Source organism: Megalobrama amblycephala, linkage group LG1 (genome assembly GCF_018812025.1).
Source record: "Megalobrama amblycephala isolate DHTTF-2021 linkage group LG1, ASM1881202v1, whole genome shotgun sequence".
NCBI lineage: Eukaryota > Metazoa > Chordata > Actinopteri > Cypriniformes > Xenocyprididae > Megalobrama > Megalobrama amblycephala.
The window spans coordinates 5,139,371-5,160,799 of record NC_063044.1 but is presented as its reverse complement, the minus strand read 5'-3'; the positions used below and the strand labels follow the sequence as shown (position 1 = coordinate 5,160,799).

The following is a 21,429-nucleotide window of genomic DNA, read 5'->3' as shown; positions in this document are numbered from 1 at the left end:
TAGCTGAAGGTTGCTCTGCTGTTACAAAAGTATCTGTTATTCAGTTATAGACGACTGCACAAATCATGCATACAAATGAAAACATTATAAACTGTTACTTAGAAGTAAACAGCTGTAGTTTAGGCATAAGTCATCCGCAACACTGAAAATATAGTTACCTTTATGGAATAATCCACTAATGTCTTGAGATACAATCTGAACTAATATTCTCAGTTGCACGTGCATTATTAATATATGAATATTAACTCATTAATATTCATGTATGCTCAGCCTTCGGAAACTGAAAATCTCAGAAACCGAAAATCTCGTAACACCGGTCAATTTAATGGCCCAATGAAAAACAATGAAAACCAGGACATTTTCATAACTTTATAAAAAACAACCAGGACGGCCAGGACAGGACGTGAAAACAGGACATGTCCTGGGAAAACAGGATGTTATGGTATATCATAACCTAAAGGTGGATGTTTTTTTTTTTTTTTTTTTAATAATTAACGTTATACTAAAAGGCATTTTACTTGCTTAAAAAAAAGCATCAATCAGACAACAGAAGGCATGGAGCAGATTGTCTGCAACAGGTTTTTCAGCAACATTTTGATTATGTTGATGATTTAGAGGATTTAGAAATTCATCTCAGGGGCCACATTTATTAAACAAAGAAACCGTCCTAAATTTGATTTCTCAGATGTGCGTACGTGTGATTCATAGAATGAACGTATACACACAGAAAATGAGCAGATGTGAATTTTTAAATCGCAAATGATCTTAAACTTGCACGCAGCTGAATGGTTTCAGTTCTCCGTGTTGTAAACGACACCTAATTAATGTCATTTAAAAGATCACCAGTCATCATCCAAATCCTTTCATTTAGAATGGCGAGCTGACAAGAATAGCTTAGATTTCCAAAAACCTGTAGCAATCTGACAAGGAAAAGTGCGTACGTTTTCCACATCAAAGAACGTTTTTATAAGAATGAATGAATGAATATTTTTATTTAAGTGTCATGCACTCATGGTGCCCAGCCCGCATGGGCTTATATGACACTATCCAGTCATTAGGAAAGATGTCCATCAAAAAAGAAAAGAAACAGACAATATAATAAGCCACAACATCCTGACATAATCACAACTAAATCACCTCATCTCAGCATGCAAAGTCTTTTGTATTAATGTCCATGCCTTCTCAACAAAGGTTGCCATACAAAAAATTTCATAAAAACATAAAATGAAATTCATCCTCCACCAAACATAAATCACATACAGAACATAACCTGTCCAGTAAACCTGTAAATATGATCATTGGCGTGGATTTAAGCGTATACTCACTCTAAGATCAAATCTGTGCATACGCACGCTTTATAATTGAGGCCTCAGATCTCTGGCTTGTAAACGCCACCTAATTAATGTCATTAACATATAAAAAAGCAACAGTCAATGTCCAAATGCTTTACTTGAGAATGGCGAGTGGCAAGAATTTCTGAGATTTAAAAATACCTGCAGTACTCCGACTCTCTACCACAAGGAAAAGTGCGTACATTCCAGGGTTGCCAGGTTTTCACAACAAAACTTTAACAATTGCTATTCAAAAATAGCCCGAAACTAGCCCAATCGCGTTCCGGGGGGGGGGGGGTAAAATTCGCATTCCAGGGGCTAAATATCATGTTATTTGGGGTCGCTTTAGTTTCGCATAGCCAGACTTTCAGACTGACAGCAGAAGGTCTGGAATCTATCTTGCTTTCATTGGCCAAGGAGTGCCCAAGAGGACGTTTGGCTGACATGTAACGACATGTAATCACAAATAGTTTTGTTCCGTGTAATGTTTAGGGGCGTGAAAATATAAACTCGATGTTCCTACAATAACAGGCCATTGTGCATCTCATAAATTATTCATTCAAGAACATTGTGCAAGTTTACTGCAACTATAAAGCCGCAAACTTCAAACACTTTTGAAAATCCTGAGTTTAGTTGATCCTGGAAATCGCTTGTTGTCACAATTGTAAACACAACGGCTTTCTTCTTTCACGAGGGGGTTTGGCGTCACGGCATTTGTTCCAAGTGGACCGTTAAAGAATGCGACACACACATCTCCTGGACGTCCTGTACAATACAACCAACCAGATGATGACTTTGAAAATCCTAAAGTGTTTCCAGTTAAGTGTGCCATATGCATCAGATGTTCAGCCAACGATCCATGGGTGTGACATCTGAGGCTGAGACTAGGGTCGCTGTAACCTGCAGACATTAAAACAAACTGCGGCAACAGTGTTAAAGTTGCCCAATTCTGCGGGAATACCGCAGACTTGGTAACACTGGTACATCTGCTTAGACCCTGATTTGGTGCTAAGCACTTTTCCACATCTAAGATTCCACGTTTTTATAAATGAGGCCCCAGATGATTTACTAAAAAAATGTAAGTGCCAGTGAGGGAAGATGCACCAGCCACGAGCTGAATGAGAATGTTGATAGCTTATTTGGAGCAGAAAAATATGTAAATTTCACGCTGAGACATCTAAAATAATTGGTCACTGGTGGAATAATAAAATACAGTGACATTTGTGCAATAAGCGCTGAAGCTAAGCAGCCAAACCTTTGAACAGGCTGCTCAGCTGGGTTTCTGTACCACTTCATTTTATTCAGCCATTAACATGGACATTAAAACAGCACTTCATCAACAGCTGATCCCCGAGGCTGACAAGCCCAGACGTTCCCGTCTGAAATGAGCTTCTGTATCTGTGGCCTGCTGGAGATTGACTCATATGTGTCAAGGGTAATGAGGCATGTTGGGTGACAAGCTTGTGGCTGTCAGGCACAATAAACAATAAGTAGTAGTGAAAATTGTGCCTGGACCAAAAGCATCCTTTATGGCTGCAGATGAGGTTGAATGTGACATGATGGATTGTGATTCACATTACATTGATTTTGTCACTAAATTTGCTTGTGCACCATTTTTAATGTACTAATTACTTTGAGCTACTTAAGTTTCGGGCCTAAAAGCACTATTATTGTTGATCAACAAGGTGATCTAAAATGGGTTAATCTCACCAAAACTGTCTAGGCCATATTTTGCCTCAAAATCAATAGAAAAAAAAGAAAGAAAAGAAAGCCTTTTTAGCTCCATTAAGATTTTGGTGAATCCGTTGAGGGAATGTATGATTGATTCGATTTGCATTGCAACATTATTTTGTGTTCTATTGTAATTTGGGGGAAAAAATTCTCATTATTAGTAATGCAAAAATAAAAATAAAAATATTTATTTATAATATTTTTTTAAATATTTAAAATATATCATTATTACTGTATTAGATTAATTATGTTGATTTTTTTGCATTACACTGCAAAAAAAAATAAAAAATAATACTTTATTCATACAAGTCTTAAGTTCATGTGTGTTTTTATTCAGATATGTCAAATTAACTTCAGTCATTAAATTAGATAAAAGGTGATACATTTTTAATGATTATTGTGTTCAAGAAAATATACATCAGAATAAATTGCATGCTATTTTCCATAACATACAGTACATTCACTGAAAATACACAAATACATTCACTTGGCCTACACATAAAGATTTATTCACTGCCGATCAGCCAAACATCTTAAGAGAAAATGTAAAAAGATATGTATTTGAAACGATGCAAATATGTTCCATATTTGATCACAGACATTCAATCTCATACACATATTAAAGGTAAACAGCCTCAATGACTTGTATGTATTTAAAGAAAATGATATGTACAATATTCTGTTTGTTCAGGTATGTGCTCAAAAATAAACATTTTAACATTTATCAAAAAGATTTAAACATATTTCTTACCCCCTTATTTGTTATTTTTTGCATGAAGGCTGATTGTGGCTTTAATGATCTGTTGTGTCAATAAATTGGCAGTAATGTCCAAATATATAAGCTTTATGATTGTTCAAAGGAGAGAATTCTGGACATGAGCACATTTATTATTGATTTTTGATTGGCCCTTCACATTAACCATGGCCTCAAAAAGTATTTTAACACACAAGTCACATTTAAACATGTATAAATGACTTTGCATTGTATTACAAAATATCAAACAATCTAATGCAATACTTTTCGGGGCCATTGCATGACCTCACTAATCTGGATTCTATAGTCATTTTTTGCAATTTTTAGGCTACTCCATAAATACATAAATGCTCCCTTAATATAAATAATGTGTGCATGGGAGAAAATTGATTGTTGCTTTATTAAAACACATTCTTGGGTGAAAAAGGACAGAGGCAAAGATGGTAGAAACAAATAAATAAGAAATAATAAAGATCAGTTTGGATGATGTACAGTACAGTACAGACACTTTAGCAGCACCTTGACATTCTAGTCTATAGTTTTCCTTAATTTGTATTCTGTACATATCTAACGTACGATATTACACGCTTTTTGGCTATGTTTCACTGACATGACACACATCTCACAGGTTATACAGGTTAACCTTAAAGTCACCGGTAACAGGGCTCCTATTTCATGAACTTTCTACTGACCAAGAAAAAAACCAAAACAGATTTGGTTAGACTTTACATTACAGGGTCCATATTAATATAATTGATTACAATAGCGAGAATAATCAGTATGCATAATTACAGGCTTCTCCACAAAATAATTGCATATTAATAACATTTTCATTACGGTTACACACAATTTATATAAATCAATTGCAAATGCATCATGCTTCCTATTTGGGCGGGTTATGTTTTTTTTTTTTTTTTTTTTTTTTTTTTTTCCTCAAAACCCAGATTGGTGAATGTGATTTAACCAAGTACAACATGTTCTTGGATTAACATCTTTGTTGATCCTGGAACAACATTCCAACAAATATACAGTTTGTCAAGTTTAGGCTTAAAACCAGGGTTAGGTGCTTCTACATCAGTGATATTCACCTATCATTTCCCTCTGATTTTAGAGAGAAGTTATGGATAAGGTTAGTTTTAGGGGTAGGGATATGGTTTGGACTAAATTTTCAGACAGGAATTTTGTTTCAGGTTCAAGAAAATATGTTGATCCATGAACATGTCTTGGCAAAATCAATGTGACCAGATCCCCCTAGTTCATTCGGATGAATTTGTTCAGTTCATTCGCTAAAAATATTTGTTCAAGGATTAGTTCACTTTCAAATAAAAATTAGCCCAAGCTTTACTCGCCCTCATGGTCTCGCCATCCTAGGTGTAAATGACTTTCTTCTTCCTCATGAACACAATCGGAGAAAAATTAATAAATATCCTGACGCATCCGAACTTTACAATGGCAGTGAACGGGACCAACGTGTATGGGCTGAAGAATGTGCTTCTATCCACATCCATCCATCATAAATGTGTGCTCCACACTGCTCCGGGGGGTTAATAAATGCCTTCTGAATCAAAACAATGCGTTTGTGTAAAAAAACAAAAAAAAAACAACCCATATTTAACAATTTATGAATTAAAATATCTAGCTTTCACCAGACCACCTTCCATATTCAACGTACAAAGAAAGTGTAAACTGGCATCGCATCAGTTACACTTTTCCCGTAAGTTGAATAGGGAATACATAGTATGTAGTAGTATGTAGTAAGTTTTATTCAAGAGTTTTCTTCATATGTTGAATACGGAAGGCGGTCTTGCGGAAGATAGCTTTTTTCAGGTCATACTCGTTGGTCCTGTTCACTGCCGTTATAAAGTTTGAATGCGTCAGGATATTTATTAATATATCTCTGATTGTGTTCAACAGAAAGAATAAAGTCATATACACCTGATGGCTTGAGGGTGAGTAAAGCTTGGGTTAATTTTCATTTGAAAGTGAACTAATCCTTTCAGTGCCGCATCGAGTCTCACATGGATTCAAAACACTGATTCGTTCAGTAGGTTCAGTTAACGAAATTGCACATAATGTACACGTGCTATAAACAGTCTATAAAGACAGAAAAACAGTCACACGCTTCAAAAGAACGATACTTAAGTGCACGAAAAATATGAGTCGTATGGTCGTGTCGTAAATACACGTATGGAAGCGAACCAGAATGGATCGTTCACCTAAAAGATTCATTCAAAAGCACTGATTAATTTGCTTAAATGATTCATTCGCTTTGTTAGCTTCAAAAACACTTAAATGAAAACACATTTGGATGGAAGTGTATTTAATAGGACTAAAGTTTTATATGATCTGGCAAACAAGATAGCTTGGTATTTTTGGTCCATTTTCCTGAAATTGAAAAACCATTGCCAACTTTTAGGAGTACTAGAGCATACCTCAAATGAGTCCACAAAGCTAGCTAACAGACATGGACTGAAAGCCATTTTAGACTAAAAGCCTCAATCTTTAACATGGACACTGTAATGGAAAGTGACCATTTTCAGTTGTGTAAGAAGCCATTTTTCACAGCTTTCAGCAGAACCACCTTCACTTATTTGCCTTGCTGTAATAAGACAGGTGAATACAGCCTTGTCTACGAAAGAGATCATACATTTTTAAGTTCACCTTATCTACGAAAATGTTCCCCGCTGTATTGTTTAAATATATATGCACCACAGTTTAAGCACTCCAGATGGCAGCCTGTTACTCCACACCGCTGTGAAGATAAATGAATGTGGTTTTCCCCAATAGCTCACTCTGGAGAAAGCAATTGATTTTATTTGAAAAGTGTTCTCTTCTTCGCTTTCCTTTTTTCTTGAGGCTGCCCAGCAAAGGATAAATGAGTCCGTGTACGTGTGTGGTAGAAGTTACAAAGTCTTAATTATTTAGTGTTTGCCACTGTGATAGAAAATCCTTTCATGTACTGAGCAATGAGTGTCTTAGAATATTGATTTAAACGATAAAGAATAATTTCTCTCTAAAGGTATTTTTGCCTTAATTGTACATTTAACAGTCAGTTGCACCAGAAGCTTTTTTGTTGAAGCAGAAGTCCTTGCGTTTCATCTTCATCAGGCAGCAATGCTGAAGCTGTTTTCCAGCACATATCTAAAGGCTTGATTCTTTAATAAGAGCTTGTGCTGTTTGCGACCGGCCCTTGGAGACCAACAGCATATTAAAGGAAAATGCCAGCGTTGTTTTTAATGTCACAAAGGGAGGGAGTCCTCTGTCTCTTTGCTGAGAAGGTGAGAGTTGGAAAGGTGGTTCACAAACAAAAACATCTAGTTGGCTCCAGCTTTGAATCCTTTTTCTCCATGTAAAATGTTACTTTGGTGTGCAATCAACTGAAAACTGTGCTATCTAGGGCTAGCCTTGGGCGATACATCAAATATTGGCAATATATAGACAGGTTTCCAATTCAGTTCAAAAAGGTTTCTATTTGCAACACGTTTAACAGCATTGAGAGCTACTTACATGCTTGCAAATCCTTTCATAACTAACAATGTGTAAACACAATGTAAATAAGAGATTTATATAAAAAGATTAGTAAATAAATAAACTAGTATTGATTTTGTAGCAAGCAATTTTTTATATTAGCTGTTCTATCCAGATAATGTCTTTTTCATGGGCGGCAGAAAGACGCCTTTTTAAATTTTTGGAATGCAAATGAAAATATATTGAGATATATATTGAATATCATCAAAATTTGATTTTAGCTATATCGCCCATCCCTACTAGAGACAAACTCTTTTAATCACATCAATATATTGGTTTAATTGGACAGTCATCTCCTAGAACTCAAGCAAGCCTTTCATGATTTCTCTATACTTCGGGATCAAGTCTTTTTTTGCATTAATATCCTGAAAGGCATTGGCATGTTATCGCTTAATGACCGCTCCTGCTTGATTTTTTTCCAGAGAAAGAACCACATTTTGGCCGCAAGATGTCTCTGAACCTGACACTGCATCTCTTATAGAGGCACTTCCTAACAAACCGATCGCCACCTTCTGATCGTCACTAGTCGGGAAGTACTTTTCCCAAGCTCGCCTGGCTCAGTAGCCAGCGTTATATTGGTACGGCATCACTCGAGTTGGCGATCAGGAGGATATGCAGACTGGTTTGCCGTTCTTGTCGTATTGGTACACCAGCATCTTGATGCAGTGGGAGTTGGCTGGTGAGATCCACGGACTGCTGGTGATGGAGAAGTTGTGACTGGCGTAAAAAGGCGGTGGTTGCTTCCTGCATCGGAATAAGGCCTTTAGCACCGTGCCGGCCATCCTGCGAAAGCGCTTGCTAATGAAGCAGTAGAGGAAGAAGTTGACGCCGGTGTTGAGCAGCGCGAGCATGTTCGCCACATCCGTGACTAAGTGCAGCAATCTGGCGGGGCCAGGCATCGCCGGCTGTGCCGTGTAAAGGTGGTAAAGGATCATAAGCGTACGCGGCGCCCACAGCACGGCGAACACTGAGGTGATTGCCAGCAGGATGGCCGTGGTCTTTCCAGTTGAGTACCCTCGAAGACGGAAGCAGCTACGGCGGCAGCGGAGCTTGCGTACGATGATGGCATTGAGCGAGAAGAAAACCGAGCATGGGAGCAGATAAACGGTGGCACAGTGGACCCATACCAATACGTGCTGTCCTGCGCTGCTGCTGCGGCCGCCGTTGCTCGCTCCCGGCATCCCGTGCCACAGCTCCGGCCACCAGTAATACGGGACGCTGGAGATCAGGCAGCCAACGTACACTGCCAAAATCACTTTGCGAGTTCGGGCTGGGTAGGATACGGTGTGGTAGCGCAGTGGATGGCAAACGGCGATGTAGCGATCCACGGTCAGGGGCACTGTGATCCAGATGGAGGTGTGGATGGAGGAGAACTCCAGAACCTGCACGGCTTTGTTGAGCGAGTGGGGCAGAGGCGCTCCGAGAATGAAGTCCTCCAAAAGGAAGTCCACAAATACGATCAACAGCAGGACCAGGATGTCGGCTACGGCCAGGGCCAGTAGGTAGTTATAGGAAGATTTCTGTCGTCGCAGCACCAGCTGAGAAAGGATGATCACTGTGAGGATGTTTGCTGTGGAACGTGAGAAGAAATGAACAGAGATGGTGAGAAGAGAGAGGAAGGGGTGGGTGAGAAAGTGTTATAGTCAGTCTTGCAAGATTATGACACATACAAAAAGAGAGAAAATGCTTCTTTATTAAACCTACGAGTGTAAGAATGAATCACACAATATTGCTTTGGAATTGAAGCACCTCAAATAGATACAAAATGTAGGTCTTTCCTATTTACTGCACACAGTCACAATAATGCATGCAAAGCATGTGACTGACATCACGCATACACTCACCTTAATATGCATGCATTCACATGCACACGTTTACATGTCATTACAAGATTGCATTCATGTTTACACCTATGCATTTCCATTCTAACACAGTCAAAAATACATCCACACTCATGCACTGGAATTTACACTCATGCATTCACATTTGCATGCACGTATACATGTTCACAGGCATGTGTTCACACATGTGCACTCAAATTAACATGGATCCATATAAAGACATGCACATGCATTTGGACAAATCCACGTGTATGCATTCACACAACTCAAGTTCACATGTATGCATTTACATGCACTCTCAAATTCACATGCATGCTTTCACATGCACACACTCAAATTCACATGCATGCACATATAGTCACTAGGGCTGAGGGGAAAAAATCAATTCACCTGTCATGATTTTTGCTTTTACGATTTTAAAATCTTTTTTTTTTTTATTCCAGAATCAATATTAACTCATATTAAATTGCTTTAAGTCCTTGCTTATAGATGAGGTGGAGGAAATTTGCCTCTTTTATTTCAGCAGAGGGCAGGGCTCGACAATATTATTAGCCTCGGGTCAGCATAAACATCGCTCGACAGTTGACGTGACTGCCACTTGCCTGATCTGGCCAGTGCAACAGCATGAATGTTTATCATTTGCATGTGTTTTTAAAGGGATAGATCACCCAAAAATGAAAATTTGACAGTATTTAAATCATTTTTTACCTCTTATACATCACTATGTCCAATTGCCTTGAGCTCGTGCACGGTATCCGGTGCGTGAGGTGTGTAGACGTTCTAGCGTAGTTTACACAAGCTCTCGCGCATATACGTCACTCATTGTTTACACAGTGCACAAACATCGTAGGTACGACGGCTAATCAAAATGGTACTTACATGTGCTTATCCGGATTGTTCAAACTGACTTAAAACTAAAAGATTACGTTCTCTTGCTCAAACTCATTCGGGAGTGGTGACTTTCCACATATTCCCAACTTCTGAGCCTGCTCGCCTGAAGTTATGGTTGATTGCTCTTCGGCTGGATATCAACACACACATTAATGTACTAAAGTTGTTCCCCATCCAACTGAGGTATGTGAACAAGATCTTTGTATGTGTCCTTTTTATTTGTAAAGCAGCCCTTATAAAAAGTAACAAAATAAAAGAACCATGTTTTTTAATGGTTTACTTCCATTTGTATAACAACTGTTGTACTACAGGCTCCATGTTTAAACTACGCTAGAGTGCGTGCACACTAAATGCACAGGATGCCATGCGCGCGCCCAATGCAGTTGGACATAGTGGTGTATTAGAGGTAAAAAATTATATAAATACTTTTCGGTTTCTCGCACAAACTGATCGTTTCGTGTCTTAGGACATCAATGTGTCGTCACGACCCTCAGGGTTTAATTTGGATTTGTCTGTGCATGTTTTTTTTTTTTTTTTTACTGTCATAGATTTTGTTACCATTGCCATGCATTATACGACTGACAGACTGCAACGGTTCGAGTTAAAAATCATCATTTGTGTTGACTGAAGAAACAAAGTCACCTACATTTTGGATGCCCTGGGGGTAATCAGATGAACATCAAATTTTCATTTTGGGGTGAACTATCCCTTTAAGTCTTGCCAATCTAAATTATTATAGCACAAGAAGACGCGAAAGTGAACTCAATTCAATAGTGTGAGAAGTTTTGTGCGTGCATACATCCGAAGCATGTGCCCCGAAAAAGCCTCTTCTCAGAGAGCGTGTGAATGCAGAATTGAGTTCTCTTTCACGTCTTCTTGCGCTTGAACGGACATATTCACACAAAATTACATCAAAAAAATGCTGGGTATCCTGGTAAAGATAGTAAGTTATATCTTAAGTGAACATAAACAGTTGAGAAATAAAAAGCATGTGTAATAGTATATTGGATCTGTGCAGCCCTTAAAGTGACTGCAGCCTAATAAACCTGCTGCTGCTCAGTTAACTTGTCTTTAACAATATTTGAAATTTATATAAGTTAGGCTAGTAGTAAAATCCTTATTGTTGGGCCCTGAGAAGGCTAAAAAATGGTGGACAGAGAGACATCTACAGATATATGACCTGCACCATCATGTATAAGTGTATCATTTAAATTTCCCCCATGGTTTGGAGTTAAAAAGGCAAACATAGCAATATCGAATCGCAATACTTGTAGAATTGGAATTCTTAAAAACCACAATACATATTGTATCGGTACCCAAGTATCATGATAGTATCGAATCGGGATAAATGTGCCTCGTCCCAGCCCTAATAGTCACATGCATAAGTTCACACATGCAATGCAATTCTGATACATTTGAACGCATGCATTCACATGCATGTTAAGATGCTTACATTAACAATCCTCTGCATGTATTCACACACATGCACATTCACATGTTCACACATGTGCACACTCATTCATACACATGGCAGCCATGTGCACCTACACATTCACATGTATAACAAATACTTAAAAGAACTTGACCTTCTGAGACTTTGTCATTCAATTCGCCTCCTCTTCTTCCTGCCTGCCTGTTTTCCTTCACAGCTTTCACCTCTGTCTCATTGTGACCTTCAATAAAACCTGAACAAGCAGCAGCAACAAGTGCACAATTACAGCAAACACCGGTGCTTATGCAGTGCTCTGCGTCCAGGTCACAATGACCCAGGAAAAATGCCCAAGGGTACACAGACCCCCTAGCATCCACCCCTTCCTCTTCTAACCCTTTCACTACTCTGTTTTCATACAAACTTGTATTGTTTGTAGGTCACACTCAGGCAGCGTGAGATGTACAGGCAGAAGAAATGACCAATGATTGTCATGACCTCTCACTGTGATAAAAGAACATGCACAGAGAAGTGCTGCCTTTGTTTGAGCCAAACAATTTAATACGTGGTAGGGGACGCATGGTGGATAAAGACTCGTTACAAAAGACCCCAGGAAACATTCTGGGGTGTGTTAACCTATAAAGCAATCACCAAAAGTTGCAGCAAATTTCCTACCGTCGCCTCACTGTAGCCAATGGGCTGCTACATGGAAGGATATATTGGATGAAAACTTCAAAGTGTTTTGCACCCGTGGTGTGTCTCTGTCTGCCTGACAGTCATTCGGGCTGCTAATAAAGATGGAATTGGATTACATATGCCAGTCAGGAGTCTGGAGAATCGCACTTCACAGTTCCAGAACATCAGCTGATTGCAAATTACAAAGACTCCAGCTTCAAACTCACACATCATCATTTGCATAAACACTTGCAATCTCAGGCACACAAACATCGTTTTCAAGATGTATAGAAGTATGGAGAGACAGACAGAGATGGGTTAGATTGAAACCTTTGCATAGACTGTCATAATCAAGTTTTAAGAAAAGTTATTTTACCTTTTCAGAAAAAAAAGCAAACCAAGCTGTCTGTCTCTTTCACAGTTGAACTTGCACAATGCAGTCCTCTGAGCACTGTTCCCAGAGGAACATTTTATTGCTTATTTCGAGAATCAAAAGAGATTTTAGTTTCATTTATGTATATTTGGTCAGATGAATAGCACTAGCATAGTACTGTTATCATTTTTGCAGTATAGAGTAAGAGTAGGCCTATATCTTTCCATTTGTCTTTCCATTTATATAGCGACTTTCCAATTCCCATGTGACGACTGAAGAGGTAGTGATTACAGCTGTGATTCTGATCTCTTTTATTTTACCACACTGCTAAAAGTTAATACAGTTTACACAAACTTGATTGCACATGCAGAATTACATTTTTGGATAACTGCATTCCACTTTCTGAATTAAACGTATAATGAAGTCATGTGACAACAATGCAACGTATACAGAGTGCAACATTCGCGTTCCACAAGTAAAAACTTGAATTTTGAAAGATAACATACAAAATCTTTAAAGCCTTACTGAGCAAGGAGATTGATAATCTATGGTATTTGCTTGTGCTGAAGCCATCAGCCAGTATTATTTCAGCTTATTTTTAAAATAATCATGTTTAACACCAACCAGAAAGTTGAAAAAAGCAAAAGACAATTACTGAATTTGGAACCGCATACTACTCTTACTAATTTTACAATATCAAAACTGGCAACTCCAGTAATGATTTTTCTTGAACTCTGTCTATTTATAAACCTTGATTAAATAATGTATAGTCAATTAAAATGAATTTATACATGTATGATATTACGCTGTGGATGGATGGATGGATGATTCAGATGCGGATGCCATCTTCTGGTTAGACGCAGGAATTCATTTGGCGAGCGATTCTCACAGTGCATTATGGGTATTCTCTAGCCATTAAGCATACATCGGTTGTGCACTCGTTGACTATGGTTTTATACACCATTACAAATGGCTGTTTCCTCAAATAGTGTCCTTTAAAGGATTAGTTCACTTTCAAATAAAATTTTCCTGATAATTTACTCACCCCCATGTCATCCAAGATGTTCATGTCTTTCTTTCGTCAGTCAAAAAGAAATGAAGGTTTTTGATGAAAACATTCCAGGATTTTTCTCCTTATAGTGGACTTCAATGGCCTCCAAACGGTTGAAGGTCAAAATTACAGTTTCAGTGCAGCTTCAAAGGGCTTTAAACAATACCAGGCGAGGAATAAGGGTCTTATCTAGCGAAACGATCGCTCATTTTCTAAAAAAATATAACTGTATATGCTTTATATAAACAAATGATCGCTTTCCAAGTGCTTCCGCCAAAACCGCACTTTTGTATTTTTCAAAAAATGTACACTGCATTTCCTACGCCTTCCCTATTCTACTTACGGAACGAGCACCAGTTCCATTTTTTTCCGTAAGTTGAACAGGGAAGGCGTAGAACATACAGCATAAGCTTTCTGAAGATTACGAAAGTGCGGTTTTGGCAGAACCACTTGGAAGGTGATCATTTGTTTATATAAAGCATATACATTTACATTTTTTTTAGAAAATGACCGATCGTTTCTCTAGATAAGACCCTTATTCCTCATCTGGTATCGTTTAAAGCCCTTTGAAGCTGCACTGAAACTGTAATTTTGACCTTCAACCGTTTGGAGGCCATTGAAGTCCACTATAAGGAGAATAATCCTGGAATGTTTCCATCAAAAACCTTAATTTCTTTTCGACTGAAGAAAAAAGGACATGGACATCTTGGATGACATGGGGGTGATTAAATTAGCAGGAACATTTTATTTGAAAGTGATTGAATCCTTTAAGGCTATAGATGGGGATTTTGGACACAGCCTAAGTCTGTTCGACTTCTTGCAGCACTGCGCAGATCGATGGGTGTATCATCGTGAATCGAAAGCATACCGAGCCATCTGCTCTCTAACTGCTCTCACGGTACTTTGATGTCTTTAATATATTATTACTGTCAGATGATTCTGCACAGCTTTATTATGCAGAATCTATATTGTCTACATATTCCAGGCTACATGACCTTTATCTCTAATGTCTAGTGATGGCCCAGGATTGAGCTATAAAATGAATATGGATTTGGAGAATTTAATGAAACATGTTTGAGTTTGATTGAGTTGAGACTTCTTAGCAAATCTGAGCACAGTTGAGAGCTCTTCCGAAACATGGGGTGTTTTATAAAGAGAAAATCCTGAGATTCAAGAGACAAATGTCTCCTTTTGATGGCATTGCTTTCTAAAGAAACAATAGAGATCTCATTTTAGATTTGTCTTTCCTACAGGCTACACAAAACAAGCTTTCTAGTGTCAAACCCACTCTTTTTTGTGGATCACTAACAGGATAATGAAGGTTATTTTTGTGTCTGAGTAGCCTGAACTCTATTATAGTGGAACTGAATTCTGTTTGATTTCCTCTTCACCTTGCTATTTGGTGTTGTTTTTTGTCATAGTAATTGATATTTTCTATGAATTAAATGACTAATTTTTCTCTCATGTGCATCTAATTCGTTTTTAAAATGTAATATTAGTGTTCATTTCATTCTGACAGTTTATTTCAGTGAGTCTTTAAGTTATAGGTCGTCTCTTTCAGACTGTGAATCAGTATGCCTTTGGCTGTGTGGATCAGTTTGTCTTGCAGACGTCATGTCTATGTGTGTTCATGTGTATCAGAGTGTCACTAAGACTGCAGTCAAAAATAAAATCCAGATTCACCAAATCCTGCTCTCAACTCCCAGTTTTACTTTCCTTATCCGCTTTATTCTTCCTTTTCATACTCCACTGTCCATTGTACTTTTGTTTGTGGATTTCGCTTTCACTGGATTAATCTCTCCAGATGCCCCACTGAGAATGTACTTTATTTAGACAAACAAAACGAATCCACCGTGGCCTGGAGGTTGTACATTTCCTGACATTTCCATTTAGCTGTGGTCAACATCGTAAGCATATTGATTTCACTTAACTCCTGTCTTTGTGCAGGTCTCTGTAGGGTCCAGAACAGGAGCAACCAATTGGCTCAGTTTGCTTTGAATCCACATGTATTTGTGTCAGAATGGAATTGTGTATTGCACTGCATTCTGATTGTTTTTTTTTTTTTTCATAAAGTAGTATATGGTAGTAGGACTGGGTATTGACACAAATTTCATGATTCGATTTCGATTCACAAGCTTGCGATTCGATTCAATGTCGATTATGGATACAAATTTTCTCAAGGAAAAAAAAATCTCAAAAATGCTGCAAAGTATACATGGGAGTCACTTGGTACTACATTACTATACAATATTGAAGGTTAAAATGAACTGATTTGTACTTACACTCAATGAAGTTTTTATAATAATGTTATAATACTAACTTTACAATCACATAATTATATTTCTACTCCAATTCATTTTTTGAAATATAAACATTTAAATGGTGGCTGTCATAAAACTTTGATTTATTCAAACATACATTAAATATTAAAGAACATTAAACATTATAATGAATATGTAATATGGTGCATATATTTAACACAATGCTCCTCTCTAGAGTTAATTTGTCTAGCTGACTAATGATTTTATGGTCACTGAATATGGTTTTCCTGAGGTAAATGTGACTTACGTGATATTATAAGCTGTTTTATTGACGTCTTTTAGCGGTTAAAACTGATTGATATATTACAAGGCATGATACGGATTTCGGTAAGTTATAGGCCTTCTTTTACCATACCTTCAGATGTTCATTCATATTTATTTTGCGCTGTAACTGGTATTAAAGCAGAGAAGACGTTCAGTTCATCTGCCGCTGTGCTTGAACTGAACTGCTATGCAGTGATCGCTAAACAGCGCAAAAACGTTTTTTTTTTTTTTGAATTTCATAATAAAATGGACAGAATTTGAAATCTTAGACATTCATATAAAAAATAAAGTGCAAAGCTTATTGCAATTTATTGGATGCAAGGCACGCTATGTTCTGTTTATTCATCAACTGAAAGCAGGATAGACTAATCGATTCTTGTGATTTAAGAATCGATATCGGTTCGTAAAAATATGAATTTTTAAAAAATTGAGAAATCAATATTTTTTTACCCAGCCCTATATGGTAATATATACATAGGCTAGTGCACAGTATTCGGCAGGCATTTGCATTGTTGTTACATGATCTTACAATGTTGAGTGTTTAATTCAACAAGTGACAACTTTTTTTTTTTTTTTTTTTTTTGTATTTTTAATATAATTTTGTTCCAATTTTCTCAACTTTTGTCTGTTCAAATAAATAATCAGTCTGTAATAATGAATCTGTGCAAAATATTCATATTATATACTGCAAAAACTCAAAAGACCCAACTGCATTGCCGATGAGATCTCTTTCATATCTCATCTTGCTCAGATCTGACAAGATAAACAACTCTCAGGTTTCCTGACTTTCTGATGGTCCTGCCATGAACACGAAAATGCTCACAAACACTTTCCTCACACAGACGGTGAGCTCTCAGAGAGCCCCGGATCATTTACCTAAATTGAAAATCATTGGCTCCACCTCTTAAGTGGCAAATAACACCACCAGGGTAATGTACAGCCGGCAAGAGGATCGTTATGGCGGATCTGTGACCTTCCAGCAGACGCAATATTATAGTGACTTTCTGGATAAAAACCCTTCATCTTCAATAGAAATCACCAAAACACATAAATCAAACAAGCCTTCAGTGCAAGAAGGCAATGAAATAAGACCAACCTCTTCCAATTAGTGACCTTAATGAGCTTCACCTCCAGCGATCAATCGAACAGGCATGAGCTCATCTGATCCCACTCATATTTCTGTGGTTTCTACTGTTTCAGGTTTAGCAGTGAAAATGCAGTTGAGTGTATACAATGCTTTTCAAATTTTGTTAAACTGTAAATTGCTGCTTTTTACAAGTTGCCTCTCAGTTCACAGCCGTGCAGTTGAACTTGAAGTTATTTGAAGGAAATTATCATTATTATTTTCCCACGATTTAATATCTGGATTGCACTGTGATTTTCTTTTCTTTCTTTTTTTCTTTTTCTTTTTTTGCGTGGTTCAAGTAATCTGTCCCTGTTGGAAATTTAAATTGCTTCTAGAAAAACTGACAGATGAACACCTATTTATGTTGATGCTCTAAATATGCACAATTAATTTCACATAATTATTTTCATTTAGCATTTTTTAAGTATAGCATTTTGCTATACTTCATCTAGTTGTGTTAAACTACAATATTTCTTAATTAATTGATAATCTACATGATATATTTGCATTTTTTAAGTTTAAGGGATTTGCAAAAGCAAAAATGTGATTAAAAATTATACATTTACTTCACTTTCCTTCAGATATTATTATATATTCATTGTTATATAAATGTTATTTGTTACTACTGTAAAAATAACCTCACTCTTCACCTTCATCCTCTTTAATCACACCTGCTTTTAGTCATCCTCTCTCTCTCTTTCCATTCTCTTCCCATCCGTTCTTCATGCTTTTCTCACTTTCTGTGTACAATGCCTTTGAGAGGTTTCTCTTCTTCACCTCCATCTACCCCAAATCACTGCCAGGTGTGATGACTTTCACACAGTGTTGAATAAAGACTCAAATCTCATCTCATCACGCTTCTTGTTTGTCCCACAAACCCGTCGAAATTCAAGCTGCTATTTAGCAGTCGAGCAACAGGAAGACTGACTGGCTCCAAAAGCAAATGAAAATATTTGTGTAAACTGCTCAGGCTGAGTGCTTCGCTCAAGGGCACGGTGATTTATCTCAATCTGACAACGAATCATTCTGCTGAAACTGTGCCACACGCCATCCGACCTGAGAGAGATGCTTCGATTAAATTTGCAGCGCACCTGCAAATAATACCAATTGTCATAAATGAGCAATCAACCTCCAATTGTGGAGGGACAAAATGTAATTTTAGGGTGAATATTAAACGCCGGAGGCCAATTAATATGATGACTACTCAAGATGTCTGATGCATCATCTGTCTTGCTCCCCAGGTCATTCCAGTTAGAGCCGGATCTAATTTCATCATCTGTGGAATAACAGATATTTCTTGCCAATATATGATTATAAGCCCGTGGAAATTATGTGAGACTCTGAATTCTGTCCTGTCACCGATGACCTTTGGAAACACAGTTTTTTCACAGTTGCGTCTCACAAGGTTACGGACAATTTCTTCAAGGATGTTACTAATCGAGATTAAGTGGGAACATTTTAAGAATATGCGTAAAAAACCTGCTTGGCCACAAATGTGAAAATTAGGGACAACGCACCCCCCTCATCCCAATGCTTTTTATAACTACACAGACAAAAGTGTACATAAAAGTATACATTGTGCTCTAGCCAATCAAGATTTTAAGAATGCATTAAAAAACTATTGATTGGTTACAAATGTGAACTCTGGAGGGGATGCATTTCTCTCACCCCAGTGCAGTTCGCAAATACAGACAAAGTCATGCATAAAGCCATGCATTATGCACTAAATAATTCTAATACAAATCTGCATGAACAACCTGTATTGATCGCCCACAAATGTGAATATTGGGGGTCGATGCACTCCTCTCACACCAAGCATTTCATAAATACATGCATGAATACATGCGTTGTGCACTATTAATCCTGAATTTTTTCTTACCAGGCAGGCCGAGGCACAGCAAGGAACTGTAGTAAATGACTGGAAACTGTCCGAGAGGGCAACCGCGAGGACTCCAAGAACTGGAGTTGGTGGACAGTACGGTGAAGATGTGGCTGTGCTCCATGGCCTCTCTGCCCTCCTTCAAGCTCCAGAGAGGAGACGAACCACAGCCGAGCCGCAGGACACGCAGATGTAGAGCCGACTGGCACGTGTGAGAGTCAGAGAATGACTGCAAGCGTGTGTGCGTGGCAGAGAGACACAGACGATGAGATGCGATGAAGCCGGCGATGTGATGGGTAGAGAGGCAGGGATGTGAGGAAGAGTGTGTGTGTGAGGAGAGGTGGCGGGAGAGAGAGAGAGAGAGGAGGTGTTGAGAGCTGGTGAGAATGAAATCTGGGGAGGCATGAACGCAAAAAGGGTGAAAATAAGTGACGAGAAAGGGGGTGGGGGGCGTGAAGGAGAAGAACATTGGGAGAGCGAGAGGCGTTAAGTGAGGAAGAGACGATTCGTGTCGACACCACTGAGAGGTGATTTTTGTGGTGACACACTCGTGCGGCTGAAGGGCGACCCAGAAGTAAATAAGAGCTGTAGCATGACTCGACTAGTTTGCACGTACAGTGCGTCCGTGGCACACACAGATGCTTAGCTATTTGGCATTTTGTGGAGTTATGAATTTTGATGACATGTTGGGAAAAAATAAAAGAATAATTATATAATTATTATGGTTGGGGATGTTCCGATGCCATTTCTTTCCTGAACTTTTACAATGATGATTTTGCCAATACCGATTTCCGATACCTGAACCAAAAGAATATGAATCATATTAGATTATTTATTTTGTCTAGTAAATAGATGTTGCCTTCCTAGTCTTTTACTAGTCATATTCATGCTTAATTATGCTTGTTAAAAATATATTGTAAGAGCTTCTTTTACTTTCACTGTTCATTTAATCGTTGTATTCTGTATTTTATTAAAGGGGTCATGACATGGATTTTTTATTAATGTCCTTTGAAGTTCACTTATAATATTAATAAAAGATTTTGCACATAAAAAATGCAGCTGCTGTCAGATCTAATGCTGCTTCATCTTTTAACAAAAGTTTCTTTGTGAAATCTCCATTATACTATACCTCTTTTGCAAAGCAAAATGCTCCGAACAAACATATAATTCTCTAGCACGATTCGGGATGACATAAACCATTAAAAATAAACCATCAACTAGTTCCTGGCGGCAAGATAACATGACCCTAACCAACCACTTCTGATCAGGAATAAAATAAGTGAACTATTCTACTTTATGATGCTAAAACTATATCACCTGATCATCTTTGTTTCTGGCATTTTTGCAACAAATTATGTGTTTTGGCAAACACTGTTACAAAAACCACAAACTCACATAAAAAGCCAAAAGTCAAACTGTGCAACTAATGAAAACACCGATCACCATAATGGTATCCAAACATTTAAAAAAGAATTCAACTTCTAAACCTCTGTTAATTCTCAAAAAGAACTTCTGCTGAAATCTTGAGAGATTTATTGTCTTCTTTTGTCTTCGGTTGATTTCAGGCTGTGTGGCTTGTCACTTGTAGTTGATGTGTTTGATTTTCTGAGAGTGCAAGCATGATGTTGAACCACTGTAACAGATTCAGTGCCATTACCATTGATTTTTGGATGAAATTTTAAAATTGTTTCAACATTAATTGCGGATGCAAAAGTAATGTTGATTTAATGCAGTTAACATTGACACATTAGCATTGATTAAATTCGGTTCGATGGTTGATTGCTATCTGGGATCCTTCTAAATCTCTACAGAAATGAACAAATGAGCTGTTTAAATAGGACTCGTCAAAGCAATCGTTCCTTTACGCTTCTATTTACTCTAATTGTCCTTTTGTCGGGAGACTCAACCGCGTAAAGCACGTCAGAAAATGAATGTGCATCTGTTTACTGTATCCAGTGAAGACAGTGTTCAGTAGGTATGTTTCCATCTAAAGTTGTGAATTTAACTTGTGCGCAAATTTGGAATATCGCATAAAACATAAAACAACTCCATCCAGTGAGTCCAGAGAAAATCGTCACTTCCTGATAAACTGGCACTAAATATCACTAAGAAAATGGAAGTTAATGCAGTAGAAGCCACTGTATATAATAATTTTCTTATATAGTAAAGTACTTGCACCTAAGAGCGCGCAGATGAAACCCAATAAACGTGGTCTTATCTTATCTTGCATTCAGA

At 37.8% G+C, this 21,429-nt stretch overlaps 1 protein-coding gene across 1 annotated transcript; it reads right to left on the bottom strand.

Annotated features, from left to right (window-relative positions):
- Nucleotides 1-5,424: 5,424 nt before the first annotated feature.
- On the bottom strand, nt 5,425-20,281 carry gpr139 (G protein-coupled receptor 139). The gene is made up of 2 exons (XM_048177293.1): nt 19,195-20,281; nt 5,425-8,914 (listed from the first exon to the last, which is right to left on the bottom strand). The coding sequence occupies exons 1-2, from the start codon at nt 19,661-19,663 to the stop codon at nt 7,947-7,949; spliced, it is 1,437 nt and encodes a 478-aa protein (XP_048033250.1). The 5' UTR covers nt 19,664-20,281; the 3' UTR covers nt 5,425-7,946.
- Nucleotides 20,282-21,429: the final 1,148 nt, after the last annotated feature.